Source organism: Polypterus senegalus, chromosome 11 (genome assembly GCF_016835505.1).
Source record: "Polypterus senegalus isolate Bchr_013 chromosome 11, ASM1683550v1, whole genome shotgun sequence".
Classification (NCBI taxonomy): domain Eukaryota; kingdom Metazoa; phylum Chordata; class Cladistia; order Polypteriformes; family Polypteridae; genus Polypterus; species Polypterus senegalus.
The window spans coordinates 89,629,842-89,654,651 of record NC_053164.1 but is presented as its reverse complement, the minus strand read 5'-3'; the positions used below and the strand labels follow the sequence as shown (position 1 = coordinate 89,654,651).

At 38.0% G+C, this 24,810-nt stretch overlaps 1 protein-coding gene across 5 annotated transcripts in view; it reads left to right on the top strand.

The window, feature by feature from the left end:
• nsd3 (nuclear receptor binding SET domain protein 3) overlaps window positions 1–24,810 on the top strand; it is a 167,926-nt gene that overhangs the window by 128,188 nt on the left and 14,928 nt on the right. For all 5 annotated transcript variants that reach the window (XM_039769239.1, XM_039769236.1, XM_039769237.1 and 2 more), the window contains 5 exons: window positions 3,296–3,408; window positions 16,095–16,364; window positions 17,009–17,125; window positions 22,942–23,083; window positions 24,492–24,598. In XM_039769239.1, coding sequence (XP_039625173.1) covers window positions 3,296–3,408; window positions 16,095–16,364; window positions 17,009–17,125; window positions 22,942–23,083; window positions 24,492–24,598 — 749 coding nt within the window. The remainder of the gene's footprint in view (window positions 1–3,295; window positions 3,409–16,094; window positions 16,365–17,008; window positions 17,126–22,941; window positions 23,084–24,491; window positions 24,599–24,810) is intronic.

The window sequence follows — 24,810 nt, the reverse complement described above, 5'->3', positions numbered from 1 at the left end:
TTAGTCAGTTACAATATTTTTCATGACTGAAAGGCAAACATGGGTAAAATTGGGTCTTAATCTCCTTGGTGTTAACTCTTGAGTGTGACCCAGGCTCAGAGTTCTAAGTAAATAACAGTTACTCCTGAGTCAGTCTCATGGTGATGTATAATAATTCACTTTAGAGTGTTAAACCTGAATAAGTTTCTGGATAGTACAGTATTCCTCTGCTATCTAGAGGGTGAAAAGATTATACTGCAAAAGTCATGAATATTTCTGTGTTTTTCCACTCTACGGTAACTCATCAATATTCGTGAGTAGGACAGAGCCTTCAACCAAAACATAATGGGATGTAAATGAGAAGCTCTAGAGCCAGTTTTAGAATAAATTGAAACTGAACCTTTAGTTGAGACAAGCAATTCTGATAACAGTAAATTGGTTATCAGACATTGATACAAATAGCGAAACTATGCGATCAAACTACTGTGCTATGCCTGGTGAATTCAGTCGCCTGATGGTTTACTGTTGTGTAAGTATGTGCATTGTAAAACAGCAAAATGATCACAATCAAGTTGAAGGACAAGAAGGATGTTAGCCACTAAGCACTGTTAATAATGCAGTAACTGCCAAAAGAAATGTGATAACCTATACAAGGGCTGCATCAATTGTGCAGTTCAGGAGCTGACAATTCAAAAAGTATGCAAAGATACATGCTTCTATTCTCCCTGTTGTAATATTGGGCTCTGCATTGGTGACTGTCTCAAAACATATGACATGAAGGACATGTATTAAATGTGTATCAGTACAGAATTTGACACTAGAAATTTTTGTAGTTACATGTTTTTGTTATTGTTGGAAAATGTTGAATGTTTTTGAGCAATTTTTGGAACATAACGCTAAGGAGGTTAACCAGCTATTTTATTATCATTTATATCTGATTAATAACATGACAAATTGTGAAAAACTGTTTATTCAAGTTGTTATTTAGTGATGAATGGATTATGATATGATTGAGGCAACTCTGCTTACTGGAAAATGGCAAAGTTAATCTTGTTATATAAAAAAGGTGACTGGGTTGATCTAAGCAACTATAGGCCCCAGCAAGCTTAATGTGCATCACAGGCAAATTAATGGAAAGAATTATTAAGGGAAAGATTTAGCAACACATGGCAAGAACAGGAGTTTTCACTGAATAGTCAGCATGGATTTAGATGAGGGACGGCATGTTTTACCAACATGCTGGAATTCTATGAAGAAGCAACAAAAGGATATGATCAAAGTGGAGCATATGATATTACTTATCTTGACTTTAAGAAAACATTTGATAAGGTGCCACATGAGATGTTATGCATCAAGCTAAAAGAATTTGGAAGCTCAAGGTTTTATTTGTAGATGGGAGCAAAATTGGCCCAGACACAGGAAACAGAGGTTTATGACACAAGGAATCCTTTCAGAACTGACTGACATTAAGAGTGGTGTTGCTTTTTTATTATACAGTATAGAATCAATTTGAATACAAGCATAAGGAACAAGCTGGTTAAGTTTGCAGATGATACCAAGTTAGGCGAATTGGCAGATAATCAAGAATCTCTTGAATCATTACTGAGGGACATGGACAGCAGATAGGCTTGGGCAGATTTGTGGCAGATGAAATTGAATGTAAGTAAATGTAGAGTATTACACATAAGAAGTAAAAATGTTTTGATTGAACACACAAAGGGAGGTCTGAAAATTGAAAATACACGATATGAAAAGATTTTAGGAGTCGTAGTGAACTCACTGATACTGTAACTGCCAGACAGTGTTCAGAAGCCATTACAAAGGCTAATAGAAAGTTAGGTTATATAGCACAATGTGTAAGGTACTAGTCCATGGAAGGTATGCTTAAACTTTATAATGTACTGGTGAGGCATCATCTGGAGTGCTGTGTACAGTTTTGATCTTCAGGCAAAAATGACATAGCAGAACTGGAAAAAGTCCAGAGTAGAGTGACTAGGCTACAGGAGATAAATTATAAGAAAAGGTTAAAAGAGCTGGGCCTTCTCAGTTTAAACAAAAGAAGACTAAGATGAGACATGATTGAAGTGTTTAAGATTTGTACAGTGGATCAGTTCAACCAGAACACAGGGACACAGTTGGAAACTTGTTAAAGGTAAATTTCACAGAAACATTAGGGAGTTGTTCTTTACACAGAGAACCATAGACACATGGAATAAGCTACCAAGTAGTGTGGTAGACAGTAGGACTTTAGGGACTTTTCGAAACTAGAGGTGATGTTATTTTAGAAGAATTAAGTAAATAGGATTGGTGAGCTTTGTTTGGTCTGAAATACCTTTTCTTGTCTAGATAATGATCTAATAATGATGTAAACCTTACTCCTAACTCGTCATTTTACTCCCAAACTCAAGGGTTCACTGGTAGAAAGTAGTATTTAATCCCTTTCTCAGGGTTACTTAGTGCTCTGGTTTGATATGCAGTGTTTATATATAAAAAAAAAAAAGTGCTGAAAGAAGAAAATGAAAGTGTATTAACAAAAAACAGCATAACAGCAGTTTATTACTTTGCACCCTCCCCCACAATAACCTGTCGTTTATGGGGGAGGAACGAAAGCTTTAGATTCGTCCAATATTTCTATGTCTGTTTTCCAACAGATCTCAAAGTTTTAGGGTCCCCTGATACCGAAAACATTGATATCTCAATGATGGGTGTGTGTGTTTGTGTGTCATAGTTTCTTGAGAAGAAGGGTCTAGAGCTAAAACGGCTGGATGGAAAAATACCAAACTCGAAAAGTCTGTTATGAGATAATGATGTGCTGATTAGTTTTTGAGCCAAACCGTGCAAGAGAACGTGACACTCTAGAGGAACCCTCAGATACCATAATTCTGCAATTAATTATGAATTCTTTTCGTAGATTGCTATCGTAATGACCTGTTTTATGATTAAAAAGATCAGCATCAGTGCAGTAAATAATTACTGATATGTTATAGAATAGTTCGGGTAACTTGGTTCCTAGGACGGAAAGCCTACTGACGCTCACATCTGAATTTTTCTATATCTAATATGTAGGTAAGTGTACAAAAATCCATCATTGACATTAAATTTTAAAATTAGTTTTGCTTGCCATAGATAAACACCTGGAATCAGCTAATCCATCTCATAGGCTGGCCGTATCCACCAGTTGTATCGTACCTAGTATTTGTCTCTTGAATCACATAATTTTTACATTTGGTTTTATTTATAATAGGTATCAAGATTTACTCTGAATGTTCCTTGTTGTCTGGTGGCTTTGCATCATTACTAATATTTTTCTTAACAGCCCTTGAAGAAGCTGCAAAAAGATTCCAGGAACTCAAAGCCCAAAGAGAAAGCAAGGAGGCACTAGAAATGGAGAGAAATTCCAGAAAGCCACCACCCTACAAGTTTATTAAGGTAACATTTATCTTTAGTACAAAGACATATTTTAAGATATCACAGTCCTTATCTACTACTAGGCTGACCCGCTTTTTAAGGCGACCGACTTTTAAGTTGACCACTTCTTAAGGCAATTAAATATGTAGATCAATTTGATATTTTATACAAACTCATTAATTTGGTTATATTGCATTTGAGCGGTATTACTTTAATACTCGTAGTTTGTTATTTTTGTGATGAAATTTAAACTTTTTTTCTATATTGAGGTCGCCCTTTTGAACCCGTAGCAAGGAAATAAAAGCAAGGAATATAAAGAAGTACTATAAGATTTTATTTCTATTACGGACCAAGCCTGTGTATGCTCATCTATTTGTGTCCATGTCTTTATAGTTTGTATGTTTGCTGCCAAGTAATGAAATTGAAAGTTGGGTAGAGCCATGCCACTTTCTGCCTTAGGTCTTTGTAGGGCCACCTCTTGGATACGTGGATGTTTTGAATCCCAAATAAATGAGATTATGGTTGAATTTAGGAAGCTTAGGAAGGCAAAATACAGATATACAGATGGCAAAATTTTGTTGATGAAGAGCTTCATGTTTACTTGTGATGTTTACCCCTAGGTATTTAAACTGATCTGCGATGATAAAAGGGAAGGTGTCCAATCTAATATTGTATGCTTGAGAATTCACTGGGAAGAGCACACTTTTATTCAGATTGTTTCTGAGACCGGAAATCTTTTGAAATACTGTTAGTGCTGTTAGTACTGCAGGCACAGTATTTTGTGGATCTGATCTATATAGTACCTTATCATCTGCATAGAGAGAAGCTTTCTGTTCCAGTCCCTCTCAGATAATCTCATTTATCTCAATAGCATTTTGATAATGAATTGCCAGTGGCTCAATGGCAATTGCAAAAAACAGTGGTGATAAGGGGCACCTTGCCTAGTACCACACTCTAGTTTAAAGTAGTCTGAATTAATGTTGTTAATACAAACTGAAGCTTCTGGATTGGTATACAGTAGTTTGATCCATTAACAAATGTTCGGGCCAAAGCCAAATTTCTCCAATGTAGTGAAAAGGTAGTTCTATTCAACCACGTCAAATGCTTTTTCTCCTTCCAACGATAATATCTCTGGGGTGTTTGACTTTGTGGATGAATGTATTACATTAAACAGGCGTTGAAGATTAGAAGCTAAGTGTTTGCCTTTAATAAATCCAGTTTGGTCTTGTGATACTACCGAAAGGCAGCACTTTCTCCATCCTTCTAGCTAGGACTTTGGAGAGTATTTTAATATCATTATTTTGAAGTGAAATTGGTCTGTACGATGCACATTTTAATACATTCTTATTTTCTTTAGGAAAGACTGTGCTTGGCGAAAAGTTTGAGGTAGAATTTTATTTTTTGTAGCTTATGTAAATGTTAATAGAAGGGGAGCTAGCTAAGTTGAGAATTTTTATAAAATTCAGCAGGTTAGCCGTCAGGGCCTACTGCTTTCCCACTCTGTAGTTAGTTAATAGCATCTAGTAATTCTGACAGTGCCAGAGTCTATTTGTGGTATCTGCAGTGCATCCAGAAATGCATTAGATTGTGTCTTGTCTTCTTTAGTCTCAGTAGAATATAAAAATTTATAGTAGTCTCTAAATGTGTGTGCATTATATTTTTATAGTCAATAAAAAGGGAATTTTTTTTAACATACCGGTGATGTCTCCAGTATCAACTAATACTTCGAGCTTCCCAGTTCCTTCGTGATGTTTCTTTTTCTTTCTTTTGCGATCATCTTCTCCATGCCTTCTTTTTACAACTAAGTGTCTCTTCCATGTAGCAGCACACTGACCCTGATCTCTGGAAGCAGTCTCTAACCCTCCTTATCCCAGACTCTTTGCACTTAGTCTTTATTTAAATAAATATCCACAAGATGATTCTTCTTTCTCCTGCTCCTGTTAGGGGTTGCCACAGATTATCTTTTTCCATATCGTCCTGTCTTCTGCATCTTGCTTGGTTACACCTACCACCTGCATGTCCTCTCTCACCACATCCATAAACATTCTCTTAGGCCTTCCTCTTTTCCTTTTGCCTGGCAGCTCTATCCTTAACATCCTTTTCCCAATATACCCAGCATCTCTCCTCTGCACAATGCAATCTCGCCTCTCTGACTTTGTTTCCCAACTGTCCAACTTGAGCTGACCATCTAATGTACTCATTTCTAATCTTGTCCATCTTAGGATCTTTAACTCTGGTACTTCCAGCTCTGTCTCCTGTTTTTTGGTCAGTGCCACCGTCTCTAAACCATATAACATTGGTCTCACTACTGTCCTGTAGACCTTCCCTTTCACTCTTGCTGATGCCCATGTGTCACAAATTACTCCTGACACTCTTCTCCACCCATTCCACCCTGCCTGCATTCTCTTTTTCACCTCTCTTCCACAATCCCCGTTACTCTGAATTGTTGATCCAAGTATTTAAACTCATCCACCTTCAACTCTACTCCTTGCATCCCCACCATTCCACTGACCTTCCTCTCATTCACACATATATTCTGTCTTGTTCTTACTGACCTTCATTCCTCTCCTCTCTAGAGTAAACTCTCCAGGGTCTCCTCGACCTGCTTCCTGCTCTCACTACAGATTACAATGTCATCAGCAAACATCATAGTCCATAATCTCGTCTGTCAACCTGTCCATCAAAAGCAAATAAAGAGCTCAGGTGTAATCCCACCTCCATATTGAATGCATCTTGTCACTTATACTGCAGAACTCACCACTGTCACACTTCCCTTGTACATATCCTGTACAACTCTTACATACTTCTCTGCCTCTGCCACTCCTGACTTCCACATACAATACCACAACTCCTCTCCAGGCACCCTGTCATATGCTTTCTCCAGGTCCACAAAGACACACTACACCTCCTTCTGGGCTTCTCTATACTTCTTCATTAACACCCTCAGAGCAAACATTGAATCTGTGGTGCTTTTTCCTGGCATGAAACCATTCTGCTGCTCACTAATCATTGCCTCCTTTCTTAACCTAGCTTTCACTACTCTTTCCCATAGCTTCATGCTGTGGCTTATCAATTTTATCCCCCTGTAGTTACAACAGCTCTGCACATCCCCCTTATTCTTAAACATCGGTACCAGTACACTTCTTCTCCACTCCTCAGGCATCAGGCAAGATTCCATTAAACAATCTGATTTAAAAACTCCACTACCATCTCTCCTCCATGCTTCCACAGGCATATCATCTGGACCAATGGCCTTTCCATTCTTCCTTTTCATAGCTGTCCTTAATTCTTCCTTGCTAATCCGTTTCACTTCTTCATTTACTATCTCCTCATCATCCAACCTTCCATCTCTCTCATTCTCATCATTCATCAGCCTTTCAAAGTACAGTGAACCCTCGTTTATCACGGTTAATCCGTTCCAGAATCTACCGTGATAAATGAATTTTCGCAAAGTAGGATTCTTTATTTATAAATCAAATGTTTTTGCAGTTAGAGTATAGAGAACCTGTTTACAACCTTCTAAATAGTTTTTTAACATTATTAGAGCCCTCTAGACATGAAATAACACACTTTAGTCACCATTACACTCGTATTACCCAATATATTAGACACAATAAGAGAAAATAAGACATATTAAACGTTACAAATATCATATTACTAGGCTCACCTGCCTTTTAAGGCGACCGACTCAATTTGTGTGCGCTCCATGTGTACATCAGGCATGTAAGTGTAGGGAATGAGAACATCAAAGTGCCCATTCATAACATCTCCCGAAAACCTAAGTTTTTTTATTCCCTCGAGTGCCTGTCCAAAGTTGTACAATGTCAGCCCGAATCTGTACCGCTAAAGACGGAGTTTCATGCACTAAATAAACTATAGATGAGAATAAGCAAGCACAATCTTCCCCTGATATTTACTACGTGGTGAGGCATTTGTACTCCATCAACATTAATTATTTCCAGAGACATAATTTTGTCTATTTTTCTAGCACATCGCGCACAAAAGCAAGGGAATGATGGGAGCACCAGAACTCTGCTCACATTACGTCGCTTCATACCGCAAGTAGTAAGTCTGTGATAAGCGAAATACCGCTACGCTTTGTACTCACGGGACGGAAGGACAATCCCGACTGCTTTTATATAGTAGATTATTGTACCGTACATTTAATTACACACACACACAGTTCTTACACACAACCACTAACCTATGAAGGCACAACCTCAGTAGGAGAGTCTTCAGGTGGTGCAGTATCTTTAGCAGGTGCATCGTTGTCTTCTTCCACTGAAGGAGTACTAAGAGTAGGCACTGGGTATCTGGGTGCGCAGCTGAAGAACAGCTTGATAGGCAGTTGCTGGCGCTGTCTTTTCATATGTGTGAGGAGGCTTTTGTAGGGTATTGCCATCTTTGATCATATCAAAGAGTTTCACCTTCTCCTGGATAGTAAACATCTTCCTCCGGCACTTAGTTTTATTGTCAGAAGGCTTAGAAAAAGAAGCACATTTAGGAACCATCATGGGGCTTAGATAAAAATTCTCACAAAGTGCATGCGTAGTGACGTAAGCGTGTATGAGAAAAAATTGCGATAGAGTGAAGCGAAAGTCGAAGTGTGATATAGCGAGGGATCACTGTACTCTTTCTATCGGTTCAATACACCCTCCTCACTTGTGAGTATGTTTCCATCTTCATCTTTTATTACCCTCACCTGCTGCATATCTTTCCCATATTGGTCCCTCTGTCTAGCCAATCGGTACAGGTCCTTTTCTACCTCCTTAGTGTCCAGCCTCTCATACAACTCATCATATGCCTTTTCTTTAGCCTTCGCTACCTCTCTCTTAATCTTACGCCTTATCTCCTTGTACTCTTGTCTACTTTCTGTATCTCTCTGACTATCCCACTTCTTTGCCATCCTCTTCCACTTCGCCATCCTTTTCCTCTGTATACTCTCCTGTACTTCCCCATTCCACCACCAGGTTTCCTTTTCCTGCTTCCTCTGTCCAGATGCCACATCAAGCACCCTTTTTGCTGTCACTCTTACTACTTCTGCTGCAGTTGGCCAGCTATCCGGTAACTCTTCATTGCTACCCAGTGCCTGTCTTACCTCCTCCCTAAACTCAACCATGCAGTCTTCCTTTTTCAACTTCCACCATTTGATCCTTGGCTCTGCACTCACTCTCCTCCTCTTCCTGATCTCTAACATCATCCTACAGACCAACGTTCTATGCTGCCTAACACTATCCCCTACCACCACTTTGCAGTCTTTAATCTCCTACAGATTGACTCTTCTACATAGGATATAATCTACCTGTGTGCATCTTCCTCCACTCTTGTATGTCACCCTATGTTCCTCCCTCTTCTTAAAATACGTATTCACCACAGCCATGCCCATCCATTTTGCAAAATCCACTATCCTTTGACCTTTTTCATTTCTCTCCTTGACGTCATATGTATCCATCACCTCCTCATCTCCTCTGTTCCCTTCACCAACATGTCTGTTGAAATCCATTCCAATCATCATCATTAAGTTCCTACCCTCAGTTTCACTCTTATACCTTCCACCTGTCCATCTGCCTCTGGACACGTCTCCCACCTCTTCTCCTTCTTTGGCCAATGGTAGCCCAATTTCTGCCAGCACCCTTTTGGCTAACAAACTGGTGGCAGCCTTTGTTAACCCGGGCCTTGACTGATCCAGTATGGAAATTTGTATTGTTGTCCATATTGATCTGGCAAAATTTTAAACCGGATGTTCTTCCTGACGTAACCCTCCCCATTTATCCAGGCTTGGGACCGGCACAAAGAAACACACTGGCTTATGCATCCCCTGTGGCTGGGTTAGATAAACATCCACAAGATTGTTTGTCTTTTTTTTTCTTCTATTATTTTTCCAAACTTATTAAATTAATAATGCTTTAAGATCAACTTAACACACACCAGTTACAGTAAGCTAAGGTTCACATACATTTTCACATACAAATATGTAACACTGGAATATTTTCCTTAACTGATACATGAACAAATACATTCTCTTCAACTAGTTTTAGGATTTACCAAAAATCTGGTCACAGTTTAGGACATGTTTTTGCAGAAGCAGAAAAAATTCTAAAGTTTACATATTTTCAAGCACCATAATATGCCTAAATTACCGTAGATCCCGTTATATAAGCCGAGAATTTCGTCCTAGATTTTTGGCTTGGAGTTTGGGGGTCGGCTTATACAACGAGTATCATTTCAGTTTCAAGATTTCCAGCGCAATGCCGGTTTTGCCGATGAATACGGAAGTAAATAATGACGAAAGCACAGAGCCATCTTTCAGATGAAGAACTAAATTTGTATGCCGATACTTTAAATTAAATAAAGAATTTATTCAAAAAAGTGTTTTAGTCGTTGATTTTATTAATAAAATTTATAATAAATTATCGGGAAGTTTAAAATAAAAATTTTTGTTTAGATTTACGATCAGCATCTTGCGTTACGGCCCGGATGCGGTCACGTGTATCTGCTTGCGCGATTGTAAACAAACAACCGAGAGCGTTAGTAGCATCAGTCGGAGCCCAGATACATGTGTTTGTGGATGTAATTTCGGTCATTGCAGTGATTTACTTATATATATATATATATATATATATATCTATACTAATAAAAGGCAAAGCCCTCACTCACTCACTCACTCACTCACTCACTGACTCACTCACTCACTGACTCATCACTAATTCTCCAACTTCCCGTGTGGGTGGAAGGCTGAAATTTGGCAGGTTCATTCCTTACAGCTTCCTTACAAAAGTTGGGCAGGTTTTATATCGAAATTCTACGCGTAATGGTCATAACTGGAAGCAGTTTTTCTCCATTTACTGTAATGGAGATGAGCTTCAACGCCGTGGGGCGGAGTTTCGTGTGACATCATCACGCCTCACGTAATCACGCAGTACATAGAAAACCAGGAAGACCTCAAAAAGCGCCAAGAAAACATGCATTATATAATTGAGAAGGCAGCTAAACAATAAGAAGCGGCGAGTGACATATACAACCATATTCATGAGTTCTGCTACTGAAACAAAGCACGATGTAAACCTACACTTTAAATTAAGTTCATAGACAGGCTGCGCTGGCGTTTGTAATTTAGTGCCTGCCCATATAAGGCCGTCCGTCAGCGGCAATCCAATAGCAAACTGCCACGGGTAAATATTCACGGGTGAAGGACTGTGCTTATGGAGAGGAAGATGAGATGGTCAGGGTGGTGTTTGACACAAACTCAGCGAAACTGCGAGAGAAAGTTTTAAGTGCCAGGACTAAGGTAACATTAAATAAAGCTATGGACATAGCACGAGATGGCACCAGCACAGCTGGGAACCTTCGATGCAAGTACACCGAGTGGCTCACGGAACTGACGCAATGCACAGATAAAAGCAACAGTTCCAAAGAGCTGAACAAAACCGAATTACACAATTGAAAAGGCAGCAAAAATATGAAGCGCCTGATAAGCATATTCATAAATGCAGCTACTGTGGAAACAAAGCACACGGTGGAAAAAGTCAATGTCCCGCTAAAGGAAGACAGTGTAAAAAAAACCCGTGCATGCAGTGTGTCAGGTCTCAGATAAAGAAGAAGACGAGCTGTTTATTGATGCAGTAAGAAACGAATCAATGAATGAAACCTGTCATCTTTACAACGATTGACAAACACGGAATGTAACTTGAACACAACACATCCTACAAATACGAACCTGATTGAAAGAAATAATGATAATCAAATCCTGATGACAGCAACACTCAGTAACACTCACAAAACAAATACTGTATATTGACAGTCATGTTACGTTATTTTTAAAATGTTCCCTTTTCTTTTCTACCTTTTTTGACACACTACTTCTCCGCTGCGATACGCGGGTATATATATATTTAAGTATATACTGTATATATATCCCGCTCTACATACTCGAATAATGGATACTTTATTCGCCATCAATGATTGTTTTGGTAAAGCCATACTCAGTGTATTCATTAGATGAACGGTAAAAAAGTAAGAGCGAGGGGAGGATGACTCATTGAGGCATGCAGGCTGTAGTCTTGCGTCAACTCTATCTGAATTGCGCGATCACATTTGAAAAATATATCTTTTCAAGTTCTATTTAGTCCATATGTGTCAAACTCAAGGGCATGGGCCACATCCGCCCGGCGTAATTATATCCGCCCGAGATCATTTTATATACTGTATTATTGTTATTAAAGCCGGGTATATGAAGCGCTGGTAACACAATAAACTACAGATCCCATAATGCAGCTTCGCGGCTAGAGTTATTGCACTGAGTTTGCACGGCGCTTTGGTGACTTTGAAGAACAAAAAAAGTCCGTCTACATGCGGCTCGAACCTTGTGCATGTTTGGTAGCACATATCTGTGTGAGAAGCTCTTCTCAGTGATAAAGACTAACAAAACAGCACACAGGAGTCGCCTCACTGATGAGCACCTGCAATCCATCCTGAGAATCTCCACAACACAGAACCTCACACCAAACAGAAACGAACTTGTGGCCAAAAAAAGATGCCAGGCGTCCAGCTGTAAAATGACATATGAGCAAAGACAACTGAATGATTTGATTTTTTATTGCACGTAAGAGCGGGAGTCAACCGTTTTAACAAACAGCGTATTGCACTGATACGAAATAGCTGTGTGTGTATATATGTAGATATATATGTATATGTTTATATATGTGTGTGTGTATGTATGTATATATATATATATGTATTTGTGTGTATATATATGTGTGTGTATGTATGTATATGTGTGTATATATGTGTGTGTATATATGTAGATATATATGTATGTATATATGTGTATATGTATAGATATATATATATATATATATGTTTATGTGTGTGTGTGTAAATATATATATATATATATATATATATATATATGACAACAACACTCATCACTCACAACAGTGACAAAACAATTACATTGACAATCAGGTTACGTTATTTTCAAAATGTTTCCTTTTCTTTTCATTGCTTCTTTAACACACTATTCTCCAAGCCGGGTATTTTGCTAGTATATATATATAATTCATTAAGACCATGCAAGCAAGACAAATAATTGCGAAGGAAGGAAGGAAGAGAAGGTAAAGAAAGCGATCACAATCGAAACGAAGATGGAAATTGTGTGGAAATATGCGAGTGCTGTTCGTGTGATCGATCTCGCTAATATGTACAGCATGTCGAAATCCACCATCTCGACAATTTTACAAAGAAAAGATTTGCATAAGGAGGCTCCTTCTAAACAATAACCACCTTCCGTTTCATTCTCCTCTTCCTCCCTTCCTGAGGCCCAAAGATGTCAAATTAAATGGTGAGTACAGTATGAAATTGTTGATTATAGAATAGAATGCCTTTTATTTACACATCTACAATGAGATTAAAAACAGCTCCTTCAGTGCAGAAAAAAAAGTTCTGTATAGGGCTTGTATGGTTGTTTTTTTTAGCCTTAGCATAACGCCGGGTCTGCGGCCCCGCTTCTGCTTTCTTTCCCTCCTCCGTCTGTGTCGTCTCCTAGACCCGACAACAATCCATGGAGAGCCCGCTGGTCTCGCTATGTTGTCTGGGATGTTGTGCGTGTGATGAAAAGCACTCGAAACAGATGTCTGGCTCTGGACACCGATGTCTATAAGGTTCTGACGGGTGTAGTGGATGTTCGCCGAACCGATCGTGCACAAACAAGGGGAAAAAAAAGTACAAAAATAACAAAAAAAGTGCACTGAAAAGGAGAGCCCTGAGCTGCTGCGACCATGCGCGCCGCCATGCTCCTAGCTTAATCTAGCCTACTTCTTGGTAGGCTAGGCACTTTTTATAACTTTTTGGTTAGCACATTAGAAAAATTATTGGTGTTTTGTTAAATTATGCACATTATACAACCCTTTTTTATTATGAAAAGGTTAAGTAAGTATTGCAGTGGGAGGTTCGGAACGCATTATGGGTTAGCCTTCGCGAATGAATTAAGTTCATAAGTCAAGGGTCCACTGTATTACGTATTTAAGTTAATCAAATTTATAACGAGTCTCCGGAAATCCACCCGCCGATGTACCGTATTTGCGTATATAGTTTCAACACAAAGGTTTCATTTTGCCAAACTTCTCCGCAATCACTTCCTGGTTTCCATCAAAAATGCCGGCAGTCTCAAATTCTCGCCGATAAATATACCTGAAGAGACACTTTTAAGGAAATTTTGAAAATTTTGCTTGGAGAAGGGGGTCGGCTTAAATACCAGTCATCAGCAAATACATGTAATTTAGTAGGTAGAGAAGGGGGTTGGCTAATATACCGAGTCGGCTTGTATTCCGAGATCTACGGTATTTCGCTTAATAATAATGTTTTGTATTCTGCCATAATTATTTTCATGCTGGACTAAAATGTTATGCACGAGTACTGTCACATGATATACACCCTCACAAAGACAGTCTAAACAGATTGCAAAAGCCACTTTCTCTGTAGGATCTGAGAAAATCCAGGTTATGTATTCTAAGCATGTTAAGAGATTTAATTGTTCATGATAAACAGTAATTTCTTTATCTTAACAATGTATTTCATTTTCATTTATTTTATTTATAGAGCACTTTTCAAGTGATATGCAAAAAATACTTTCCAATGACAAAACAAAGGCATTAAAAGAATAATAAAAGTAAAATAAAGAACCATTACAATATTTGGATCAATAACATAAAAAGAATAAAATTAGCAAGCTGTTATAGCTAAAGGCATATACATAAAATACATAATAGAAAGATATAAAAACAACCTAACAAGAAATAAATGGTTGTCCAAAGTAATACATTTTAATCATGTTTTACATGTACTGTAATTATAAAATCAATACATATATCATGACATAAATATGCAGTAAATCACAAATTTAATGTAGAATCAACAGAAAGGAATTGAAACAAATTAATGGCCTAGTTAAACTTAAGCCTGAACTTTTAACAAAATAATACTTGAGCAAATAAAACCTGAATTTGAATGCCTTCCTAAAAGGCAAGTTGAAAAGAAGGCAAAAAGAAAACAAGGCCAATGTATTAATTATCAGATTAGCACATCATATGAGCCACAGACGTGTCAAAGTAAAAATTTAACGATTGACATAGCTGTTGACTTTGAATACACTGCTAAAGACTGACTTATTTGTAAGTATGGATATCACTTAAATGGGCACGCATTCAAATTTGTGTTAAAACTCAAATACTAGTATCAGTTATTCATCATGTGACTCGTGAGTTGTGGTCTTGCACCACATAAAGGAGGCTGCGTCTCAGTACTTTTAGTACAACCAACTTTATTTAACTTAAAACAGGAACAGGTCAGTGGCCTAGTTATACTGTTCCCTGCATTTAAAATGTTCCTTGAATCACCCATTGGTCACTGGCACTTGCAGAGCGATCTTAATCAGCTCATAGTTGTTTCCAAACCTGTGGTGCCCTCAGTGACAGACAAACAGCCCTCCACAGATGTGGGTGGCAATTGTGCTTAGGCGTGTCATCCCATTGCAGGGGTCCCAATAGAGCTCAAAAACCTCCCATCAACGACTTGATAAATATTACTCTACACAAGTGTTTTTTGAACTGGTGTGCCATGGAAATAATGGTGTAGTGCCCATGGTTCCTGACATGAGAGAGACACGCTCTGTCGGTACCTGTCTGAGGATGATGGGACTACCTGGAGATGAAATAAAAGCAGCTCTGTGGTCACCGTTTTGCAGACACAGCACTTAGAGAGCACTTTAGCAGCCAATGTATCAGGGGTCCATCTGTATGTGTGCATATTCGCCTGCGTTGAGTTGCCACTGACCCCAGGTCAGTGGAGTGAGACAGAGAGAGGACTGCATAATATGAGCAAGCAAAGGGACAAAACAGTTGGAAATGCATTCAAAGTGTTGATTGAGTGCTGTGTTTGGGAACAGCAATCTCCGAGCTGCTTTTATTGCCACCCCTTGCCCTGCCCCTTCAGACAGTTTAGCTTGTGTATAGATTTAATACTTTTGTGTTTTGGTAGAATTACAGTGTGCCTTGGGCTTTTTTGAGTTACAAAAAATGTGCCACCACAGAAAAATGGTTGGAATACTCTGCTATACCTACACCTTTGCTCCTGGCACGCTACAAAGGATCTCCGTAGTTGCTGTATCATTTAAATACTGACACCGTGTATTACTTGGATGGTTATATTTCATTCCTTGCATAAATTAGTGAAGATACTGCAAACTGTAATAATGGGTAGGATTAATCATTACACTTCTATTTTGTGGAATGTTAAGTTAGGGCAGTCAGCACTGTAAGCTGGGGGGCAGACTGGCTAGTTAAATACAGAGGTATTAGAGACTTACTTAAAGGTATTCTGCAAATCATTAATTTAATCACAAATTCAAAAAAAAAACTTCAAAATGGTTATCACTGATAATATTACTTAAATGGAAAAAGGTCTCTGGTAATGAATTTGATTTTAATTTTGTTGTGCCTGAAAGGAATGCAGATTGTATTACTAAACTATAAATTAAATTGAAATAATATATATTTTAATTTTATGGCTAGAATAAAGGCAGTCAGTATCCTTTAGTTATTAGGATTCAGTTGCTAATTCAAATGGATGCAGTTCTTACCTCTGGGCTTGAAAAATCGTTTTATGAACCTCATTTATTAATGTAGATTTTCAATGCCTTCTTTCACTTTCAGTTCAACAAACCTTTTGGAAAAGTTCAGATCCATGTAGCAGATCTCTCTGAGATCCCACGATGTAACTGCAGGCCTACAGATGAAAATCCTTGTGGACTGGACTCACAGTGTCTTAATCGAATGTTGCAGTATGAGTGTCACCCACAGGTGTGCCCTGCAGGAGAGAACTGCCAAAACCAATGTTTCTCCAAGCGTCTCTATCCAGAAACAGAGGTTATTAAGACTGATGGTCGTGGATGGGGTCTTAAAACAAAACAGGATTTAAAAAAGGTAAAAATATATAATCAGTATTTTCATATATATTTTTTCTAAACCTGGTTTATCCTGTTCAGAGTTTCAGAAAGCTTCTTTTCTAGCTTTCTAGTAGTAAATGCACATAGGAGGCAAACCTGGAGTGGATGCGAGTTTCTTTTATGATTAATTCACATATCCACTTATACTTCACTTGATCATACTTGAACAATATACATTTGCCAGGCTGCCCAACATATAATGCATTTAGATTGTGTGAATGAGTCAGGCATTAAGATCATACAGTATGAATGAAAAATCCCACAGAAACATGGAAAGAACATGAAAACTGCACACAGGAAACATCAAACCTAGCACTGATTGGATGTTGGTCGCTTTAAGATAACAATGCTCCTTATTGGGACACATCTTGTTCTTTTTTATTTTTAAACAGTATGCATGACATTGTTCCATTATAACTGATGATTTTATTGACCCTTTTTGTCACAAGAATGATTTTTCTTCATTCAAAAATAGAAGAGAATGTGTAGGAGCAAGAAAACTAAAACATGTTACTCTTATATAGTTTATATATATTTTGCTCAAATAAATATGATTTCCTGCAACCAACTGAATGCTTTCCTACATCAAATGTATTACCTTATTATAAATTGTATACATAGGGTGAATTTGTGAATGAATACGTTGGAGAAGTGATCGATTCGGAGGAGTGCAGGCAACGTATCAAACTGGCTCATGAAAACCACGTCACCAATTTCTACATGCTTACGCTAACAAAGGTAGAGATTTTTTTTCATATATATCAAGTATTTCTGTGTATTTGCATTTTTCATAATTGTTCATGTATTTTAACCTTTGTTTAAAAAGCTTAGTTTTAGTTTTGTTTTTTTTTTTGTTTAGCTTTTTTAGTTGTGTTTTATATTATCATATTTTGCCTTTCATACTTTCACCTGTTGCATTAAAAGTTAATACAAGAAATATATTGTTACAATTTTATTTGAGGTTTATCACATGCACTATTAAATTCAGAAATTGTAGGTGTTCATATAGTAGAGAGCATAGAGTTAAAAATGTTTTGTTGCAGTCCAATTCAAAGGGAAGAAACCTCAGAGTGTAAAGATGTGTGACAGATACTTAAAATCTAAAAATTAAATCAGGAAATATTTTTGGAAAACTGATATTTGAATAGAAGGTTGTAAGAGATATTATGTCAGCATAGTTTTATCTATATTAGAATACATAATCATTTCATTGCCAATTTTTTTTTTATCTTACTGCAAATAACATTTGTTGTATTTTAACTCCCACTACTGTATACATGAAGTTTCCACTCTTTGTACTTTCATTGTCTTGATCAACTTTGAAAGAATCTTTATTGTTGTCTTTCCATTTTTGTGTCCTATTCTTGCATTTGGAAAAACATATTTTTAATTGCCCTTAATATTCTTTTGTAATTAAGAACTCCGGTCTATGCATAATCCATTCTTGCTCTGTGTGTTTTTTTTAAAAACTCACTTTTTAGTTGCCAAATATACTTCATTTTATGAAATTCTTATTTTTTTTTATACAAAATGGAGTGTGAAGTGTAGTGGACTGTCATAAAAGTACCAAATTCAATAAAGAGAAAGAAATAAAAACTTAAAGCAAAACCATTTATACTGCAGGAAGTTAATTCATGTATCAGATGGATAGATAGATAGATAGATACTTCATTAATCCGAAGGGGAAATTCACATACTCCAGCAGCAGCATCATACTGATAAAAAGAATATTAAAGAGTGATAAAAATGCAGGTATAACTGACAGTAACTTTGAATAATGTTAACGTTTACCCCCCGGGTGGAATTGAAGAGTCGCATAGTGTGGGGGAGGAAACTCCTCAGTCTGTCAGTGGAGCAGGACAGTGACAGCAGTCTGTCGCTGAAGCTGCTCCTCTGTCTGGAGATGATACTGTTTAGTGGATGCAGTGGATTCTCCATAATTGACAGGAGCCTGCTCAGCGCCCATCGCTCTGCCATGGATGTCAAACTGTCAATCTCCATCCCTACAATAGAGCCTGCCTTCCTCACCAGATTGTCCAGATGTGAGGCGTCCCTCTTCTTTATGCTGCCTCCCCAGCACACCACCGCGTAGAAGAGGGCACTCGACACAACCATCTGATAGAACATCTGCACCATCTTATTGCAGATGTTAAAAAAGACGCAAGCCTTCTAAGGAAGTATAGTCGGCTCTGTCCTCTCTTGCACAGAGCATCAGTATTGGCAGTCCAGTCCAATTTATCATCCAGCTGCACTCCCAGGTATTTATAGATCTGCACCCTCTGCACACAGTCACCTCTGATGATCACGGGGTCCATGAGGGGCCTGGTCCTCCTAAAATCCACCACCAGCTCCTTGGTTTTGCTGGTGTTCAGTTGTAGGTGGTTTGAGTCACACCATTTAACAAAGTCCTTGATTAGCTTCATATACTCCTCCTGCCCACGATAGCAGTGTCATCAGCAAACTTTTGCACGTGGCAGGACTCCAAGTTGTATCGGAAGTCCGATGTATATAGGCTGAACAGGCCAAGAGAAAGTTCAGTTCCCTGCAGCGTTCCTGTATTGCTGACCACAATGTCAGACCTGCAGTTCCCGAGATGCACATACTGAGGTCTGTCTGTAAGATAGTCCACGATCCATGCCACCAGGTGTGAGTCTACTCCCATCTCAGTCAGCTTGTCCCTAAGGAGCAGAGGTTGGATGGTGTTGAATGCGCTAGAGAAGTCCAGAAACATAGTTCTTACAGCACCACTGCCTCTGTCCAAGTGGGAGAGGGATCGGTGTAGCATATAGATGATGGCATCCTCCGCTTCCACCTTCTCCTGGTATGCGAACTGCAGAGGGTCGAGGGTGTGGCAGACCTGTGGCCTTAGGTGGTAAAGCAGCAGCCGCTCCATTGTCTTCATCACATGTGACATCAGAGTGACAGGCCGGAAGTCATTCAGCTCAGTAGGACGTGATACCTTTTGGGACTGGGGTGATGTAAGATGTTTTCCAAAGCCTCGGGACTCTCCCCTGTTCCAGGCTCAGGTTGATGATTTGCTGTAGAGCATCTCTTTAGCAGTTCTTGCTTATAATCTGAAACATAAGGAATTAGAATATTTCCATTAGAAGTATATTCAGATTTGTTTTTACGATATGTATATCAATAGTTGTGCTAAATCAGAATCTCATTTTTTAGCCGCTTTTTCTAATCCATACACAACAAAAGAAATGTGTGTTGCAGCAGCCAATAATCAGCTCTTCTGACTTTTCTGCAGTTAAAAACAAAACGTAGTATTAGTTTCTGAACATCCATCCATCTATCCATTATCCAACCCACTATATCCTAACTACAGGGTCACGTGGGTCTGAGCCAATCTGAGCCAGTACAGGGCGCAAGGCAGGAAACAAAACCCGGGCAGGGCGCACAGAAACACACCCACACACCAAGCACACACTAGGGACAATTTAGAATCGCCAGTGCACCTAACATGCATGTCTTTAGATTGTGGGAGGAAACCGGAGTGCCCGGAGGAAACCCACGCAGACACCGGGAGAACATGCAAACTCCACGTAGGGAGGACCCGGAAAGTGAACCCGGGTCTCCTAACTGCGAGGCAGCAGCGCTACCACTGCGCCACCATGCCTTTTAGAAAGCATTCAGCTCAGTGACACCTTGGTTCACACACAGTAGTGTCAATGGCTGGCCTGCTCGTCGGCTTAGTAGAAGAAATGCAGAAAATGCCTGTTAATTACATCACTGTTGGTAAATGAAACCCACTTACAGATAAAGTTCGAACAATTAAAAAAAAAATTTGAAATACCTGTATTAGCAATGGCAAAAACTCAGTCATAAACAAGTGATACTTAATAAACTGAACAGAAAAATCAGTATATGTTTTTCTAAAGCTGCATGTTAATCCTTTCATAGCATACAGCTAGTGATTTCCAAACAGTGGATATTTTAAAACTCAGATGGCAGGGGCATTTCTTCTATAAAGTTCATTGGGGCACGGCTCCACCAGACGTATGTTTATAACGCTTCACATTTTTTTTATATGTGTAGTTACTTAACTAGAAAAATATTACTTTTTATAGTATGTGAAATGGTCTTCATTCATGCAAGCCTGTTTCCAACTGATCTGGTTACACCAATTGTCCCTGCAATGTTCTCTATATCTTGGATGAGTACATGCTTATGCAACCTTAACTTTGTAGTTTAGCTGTGGAGCTATTGGCTAGAGCCTGGCATTAAAAACCGTCTTATTTATTTATGTTAGTACACTTGCATTGTACTTAATGGATAAATTTGTATTTTTCAAATTATTTCTTCACAATCATGGTGTATGTTTATTTGCAAAAACATTTATTTGCATTTTTTTAAATACCTTGCTTGGTTCTTGAAACTTTCAATGGGTATGATTGAAAAAGCCTTAAAATTTACGAAATATGTCAACTTTATGTAAAGCTACAAAGATTCTGATTTAAGAGAACATACCTTCCTCATTTATGAGGCACCCTTGCGATAAAGAAAGAAAACTAGGAAGTTATTTTATTACACACTCATGGTTCAATGGTTCTATATTTCTTGAGGTAAGAATAAATTTCCTGTTTATTTGTCTGCTCATAGCCACCATTATGAGTGGAGTTATAACAACAAAAGCCTATCACCAAGCTATATCATGATTAATATCCTATCCTGCTGCAATTTGGTTTCTTCAGTGATTATGTTATGGCATGACTTCTAACACCAGACAGAGTCGTGTTTAAATCATATGATAATTCTTTGCTAAACGGCGCTGACGTTTCAGCCATTACATTCTCTATTTCCATTTTACATAGCCTACAGAGCAAGAATCACACCAAGAGGCATCATAGTGAAAAGAGCACATAATTTCATTGTACTCTGCACCAGTAACAATAAATCTGAACTGAACTGATTACACTGCAGCCAAGCCACAATTTCTCTGAAAAAGGCAGAAGGTGCAATAGGAACCAGTTATTATTATTATTATTATTTTTAATGCAAGATGAAGTGTTCTTATTGAGGATATGGTAATAAAAGAATTGAGGACAAGAACGATGTATTTGAATGAGTAAACTGACTGACACTCACTCATACCAGTGAATCTGTAAATACATGGGGAGAACTTGCAAAACTCATGCAGACCGGTGTTGTAAGGCAGAAATGACAGCTCTGCTTTATCACTCTGCCTATGTTAAAACATCAGTATTGAACTTCAACTTGATTAAACATAGGTGAATTGGTATTACTAAATTTATCTAGCCTCAGTGTGTGCGCATGCACATAAGTGTGTTCATTCGGTGATAGATGGATTCCTTGTTCAAGGATCGTTACTGTCTTGCACCTAAAGCTTGCAGCTGCCCCACGATCCTGCCCTCAATAAGCGAGTTAGGAATGTGGATGGATGTCTGTAACCAGGGCTTGAAGTAGGCTTAGTGGTGTATATATGCACCTTGTGCTCCAACCTGCTCTGATCTCCAAGAGTTATGTTCTTTGATATCAAATACTAATGTCATGTAAAATAATAGCACATCACAAGGATGACATATATGTCAAAAACACAGAATGCTGCCAGTAATTTGGTTCCATTTCAAGGACTGCCTATAATATCTGTTCATTTCTGACTGCATGCTACAGGCCTGCTCAGTATTATCTCTCACTGAAGCACAAATATGCATTATCAATCCAGCAGCAGCATATATTTGTGAAATAATGAAATAAGCTAATGTGTAACTTTTTCAGTTATTATTGTCTAGTTGTCTACAGAACAGAGACTGAAATTCACTTCTGGGCATCAACATTCAATAATGCCAATAACAGCGCATGGCAATTACTTTCCAAGGTGAATCCATGCCCCTCAGACTTGAAAGGGTAGTGTGGAGGAGGACAAAGTAATACAAAGTAAAGTCCATGGCCAGAATCCTTTTAAAATGACTGAATATCAGAACAATATTTTGCTTTTTTTTCTTCCTTGAAATGATATTGATTTGCTGTTTTACAATATGTATGTAATCTCAATATGCAATTCAATACAAAAACCAAAAAACTGACGTATTTAGTAAGTTTTCAGATTTTTTTCTGTCACTCACAGTTCTGTGCATCCTTCGGCCTTATTTTAAGTTGCAAGAACAGACAAAAAAAAGCTTCAATTTAGAACACACATTTATGTGGCAAATTGATATATACAGTGATTGTGGAGAAATAACTTTGAATTGAAAAATCCTGAGGTTATCCTTTAACATTTAAATCTGTATTGCTGTATTTTGCTAGATGATGATAATGTCGGAGGATATTACAACAACAATCGAGAAGGACCAGGCACTAATTTCTTATTGTTTGCTTTATTTTTTTTTTTTTATGTGAAATGTGCATTAACTCACTAGTCATTAGCACAAGCGGGTCATTTATTGTTAGATAGCTATGTCAATGTAAACATAGTAATCAGGATATAGGAACATTTTTGCATGGCCACAACAGATTTTTATGCCAAAAACTCCACTGCTGTAATCTGATATTTTGTATGAATTTGCATTCATTCTTTATTCTATAAGGATCGAATCATTGATGCTGGACCCAAAGGGAACTACTCTCGTTTCATGAACCACAGCTGTAATCCAAACTGTGAGACACAAAAATGGACAGTCAGTGGTGATGTCAGAATTGGACTGTTTGCCCTTTGTGATATACCAGCTGGTAAGAGGTCACTTTTTAACACTTTATTTCCATATTGAGCCATTAGAAATGTTAAAAATAAAAGCAAAAAGAATGAGAGATCAGTCAGTCTATTAAGCTTTTTTACTAGCTAAATGTTGTTCTATCTGATCCAGACTTTCTTTTTAAAGGTGTAAACTTTGTCTGCTTACCATTTTAATCAGTATTCTTATCCTGATTTATTTTTTTTGTGAAGAACCACTTCCTGTCTTCAGTCTAGAATATTCCTACCAAACCTTCTTATGAAATTATTAGCTTCATTTTTTAAGCTAATTGTCTGCAGAAGTGTGTCTGAAGTGTCACTGCTCTGATGTGGAATTAAACCTCTCTTGTGCCCAAGCTTGAAATTACTTCAAGGATGATGGGTTACATTAAAAGAATTTGGTGCCACCAAGTAACAGTACTATTTAGGGGAGCACATTACTACTACTACTACTACTACTACTACTACTCTGAGCCTACCCATATCCCTTAAAAGAATGGGTCTCATAGACAGGACAAGATCATTTATATGTTGTTTCAGTTATTGTAGTTTTTGTAATAAATCTTGTTTCAAAGCTTCAGGCTTGGGAGTTTTTCTTGCTTTAAACTGTCATGTAACATGATTAAATGTCTCAACTAAATCTAGGGTGGATCCCTTACCTTGTACCAAAGATTATATATATTTACAATAGTAAATGAAGAGTTTGATTGAAATGGAGAAATTTCCAGCCCCCTTTAATACAACACAGTAGAGAGAGAGAGAGGGGGAGAGGTTAGGAGCACATGCTGATACCCACCTCATGACAAACCAACTCAGGATCCAGATTAGGACCCGAGTGCAGCCATGCAACGGGTGACACCTCAGCACCACACAGATGAAGTGGAACTAGTGTGAGGTTTTTTATGGGGACTGGAGTGCCAATTTTGCCACCAACCCCCAGGTTTTTACCTGCAGGTTTAAGGGCCTACATGCAAGGCTGGATGCAGATTAACATCATGCCCAAGACAGAACAATTGCAGGTTAAGGGCCTTGCTTAAGGGCCAAACAGAGCGGAGTTCCTTGTGTAATTTACAGAATTCGAACCGGCAACCTTTCAATTGCCAGTGCAGATCCTATCCTCAGAGCCACCACTCCACCCAATACAACACAGTGAAGTATATTAATTGATTACCCAAATAATATAATTCATGAATACTTTTGCACAATGCTTATGCAAAAATGCATTAAAGATTTCTCAAACTCAAAAACATTAATAAAATTTATAAACCTAGATCCTACTGAGCTTACATGTGTGTTAATTTTACCATATTTGTCTTTGCATTTTGTAATGCACATTTTGTTACAAAATACTGTGTAGATCTTTTTATACATATACACTATATTTAGTTTTCCTTTGTTTAATTGTAGATACTGAGCTGACTTTCAATTACAATCTGGATTGTCTGGGCAATGGAAGAACCACTTGCCACTGTGGAGCAGACAATTGTAGTGGGTTTTTAGGAGTCAGACCCAAGGTAAGAAATAGAATGTAAAGATGAAAAAAGATTCATACCATTTAGTGATATAAATATGGTAGATATTTGTAGCTTCATTTTGACTTTTTAACATGAAACTTTTATGAATATGTTAATATTTTTGCTTTTCCTGTTCTGTTGTGTGACAGGAATGTGTGTAGCCTGATTATTTACATATGTAAGATCATTAATTCCTATTCACCAAGTAAGTG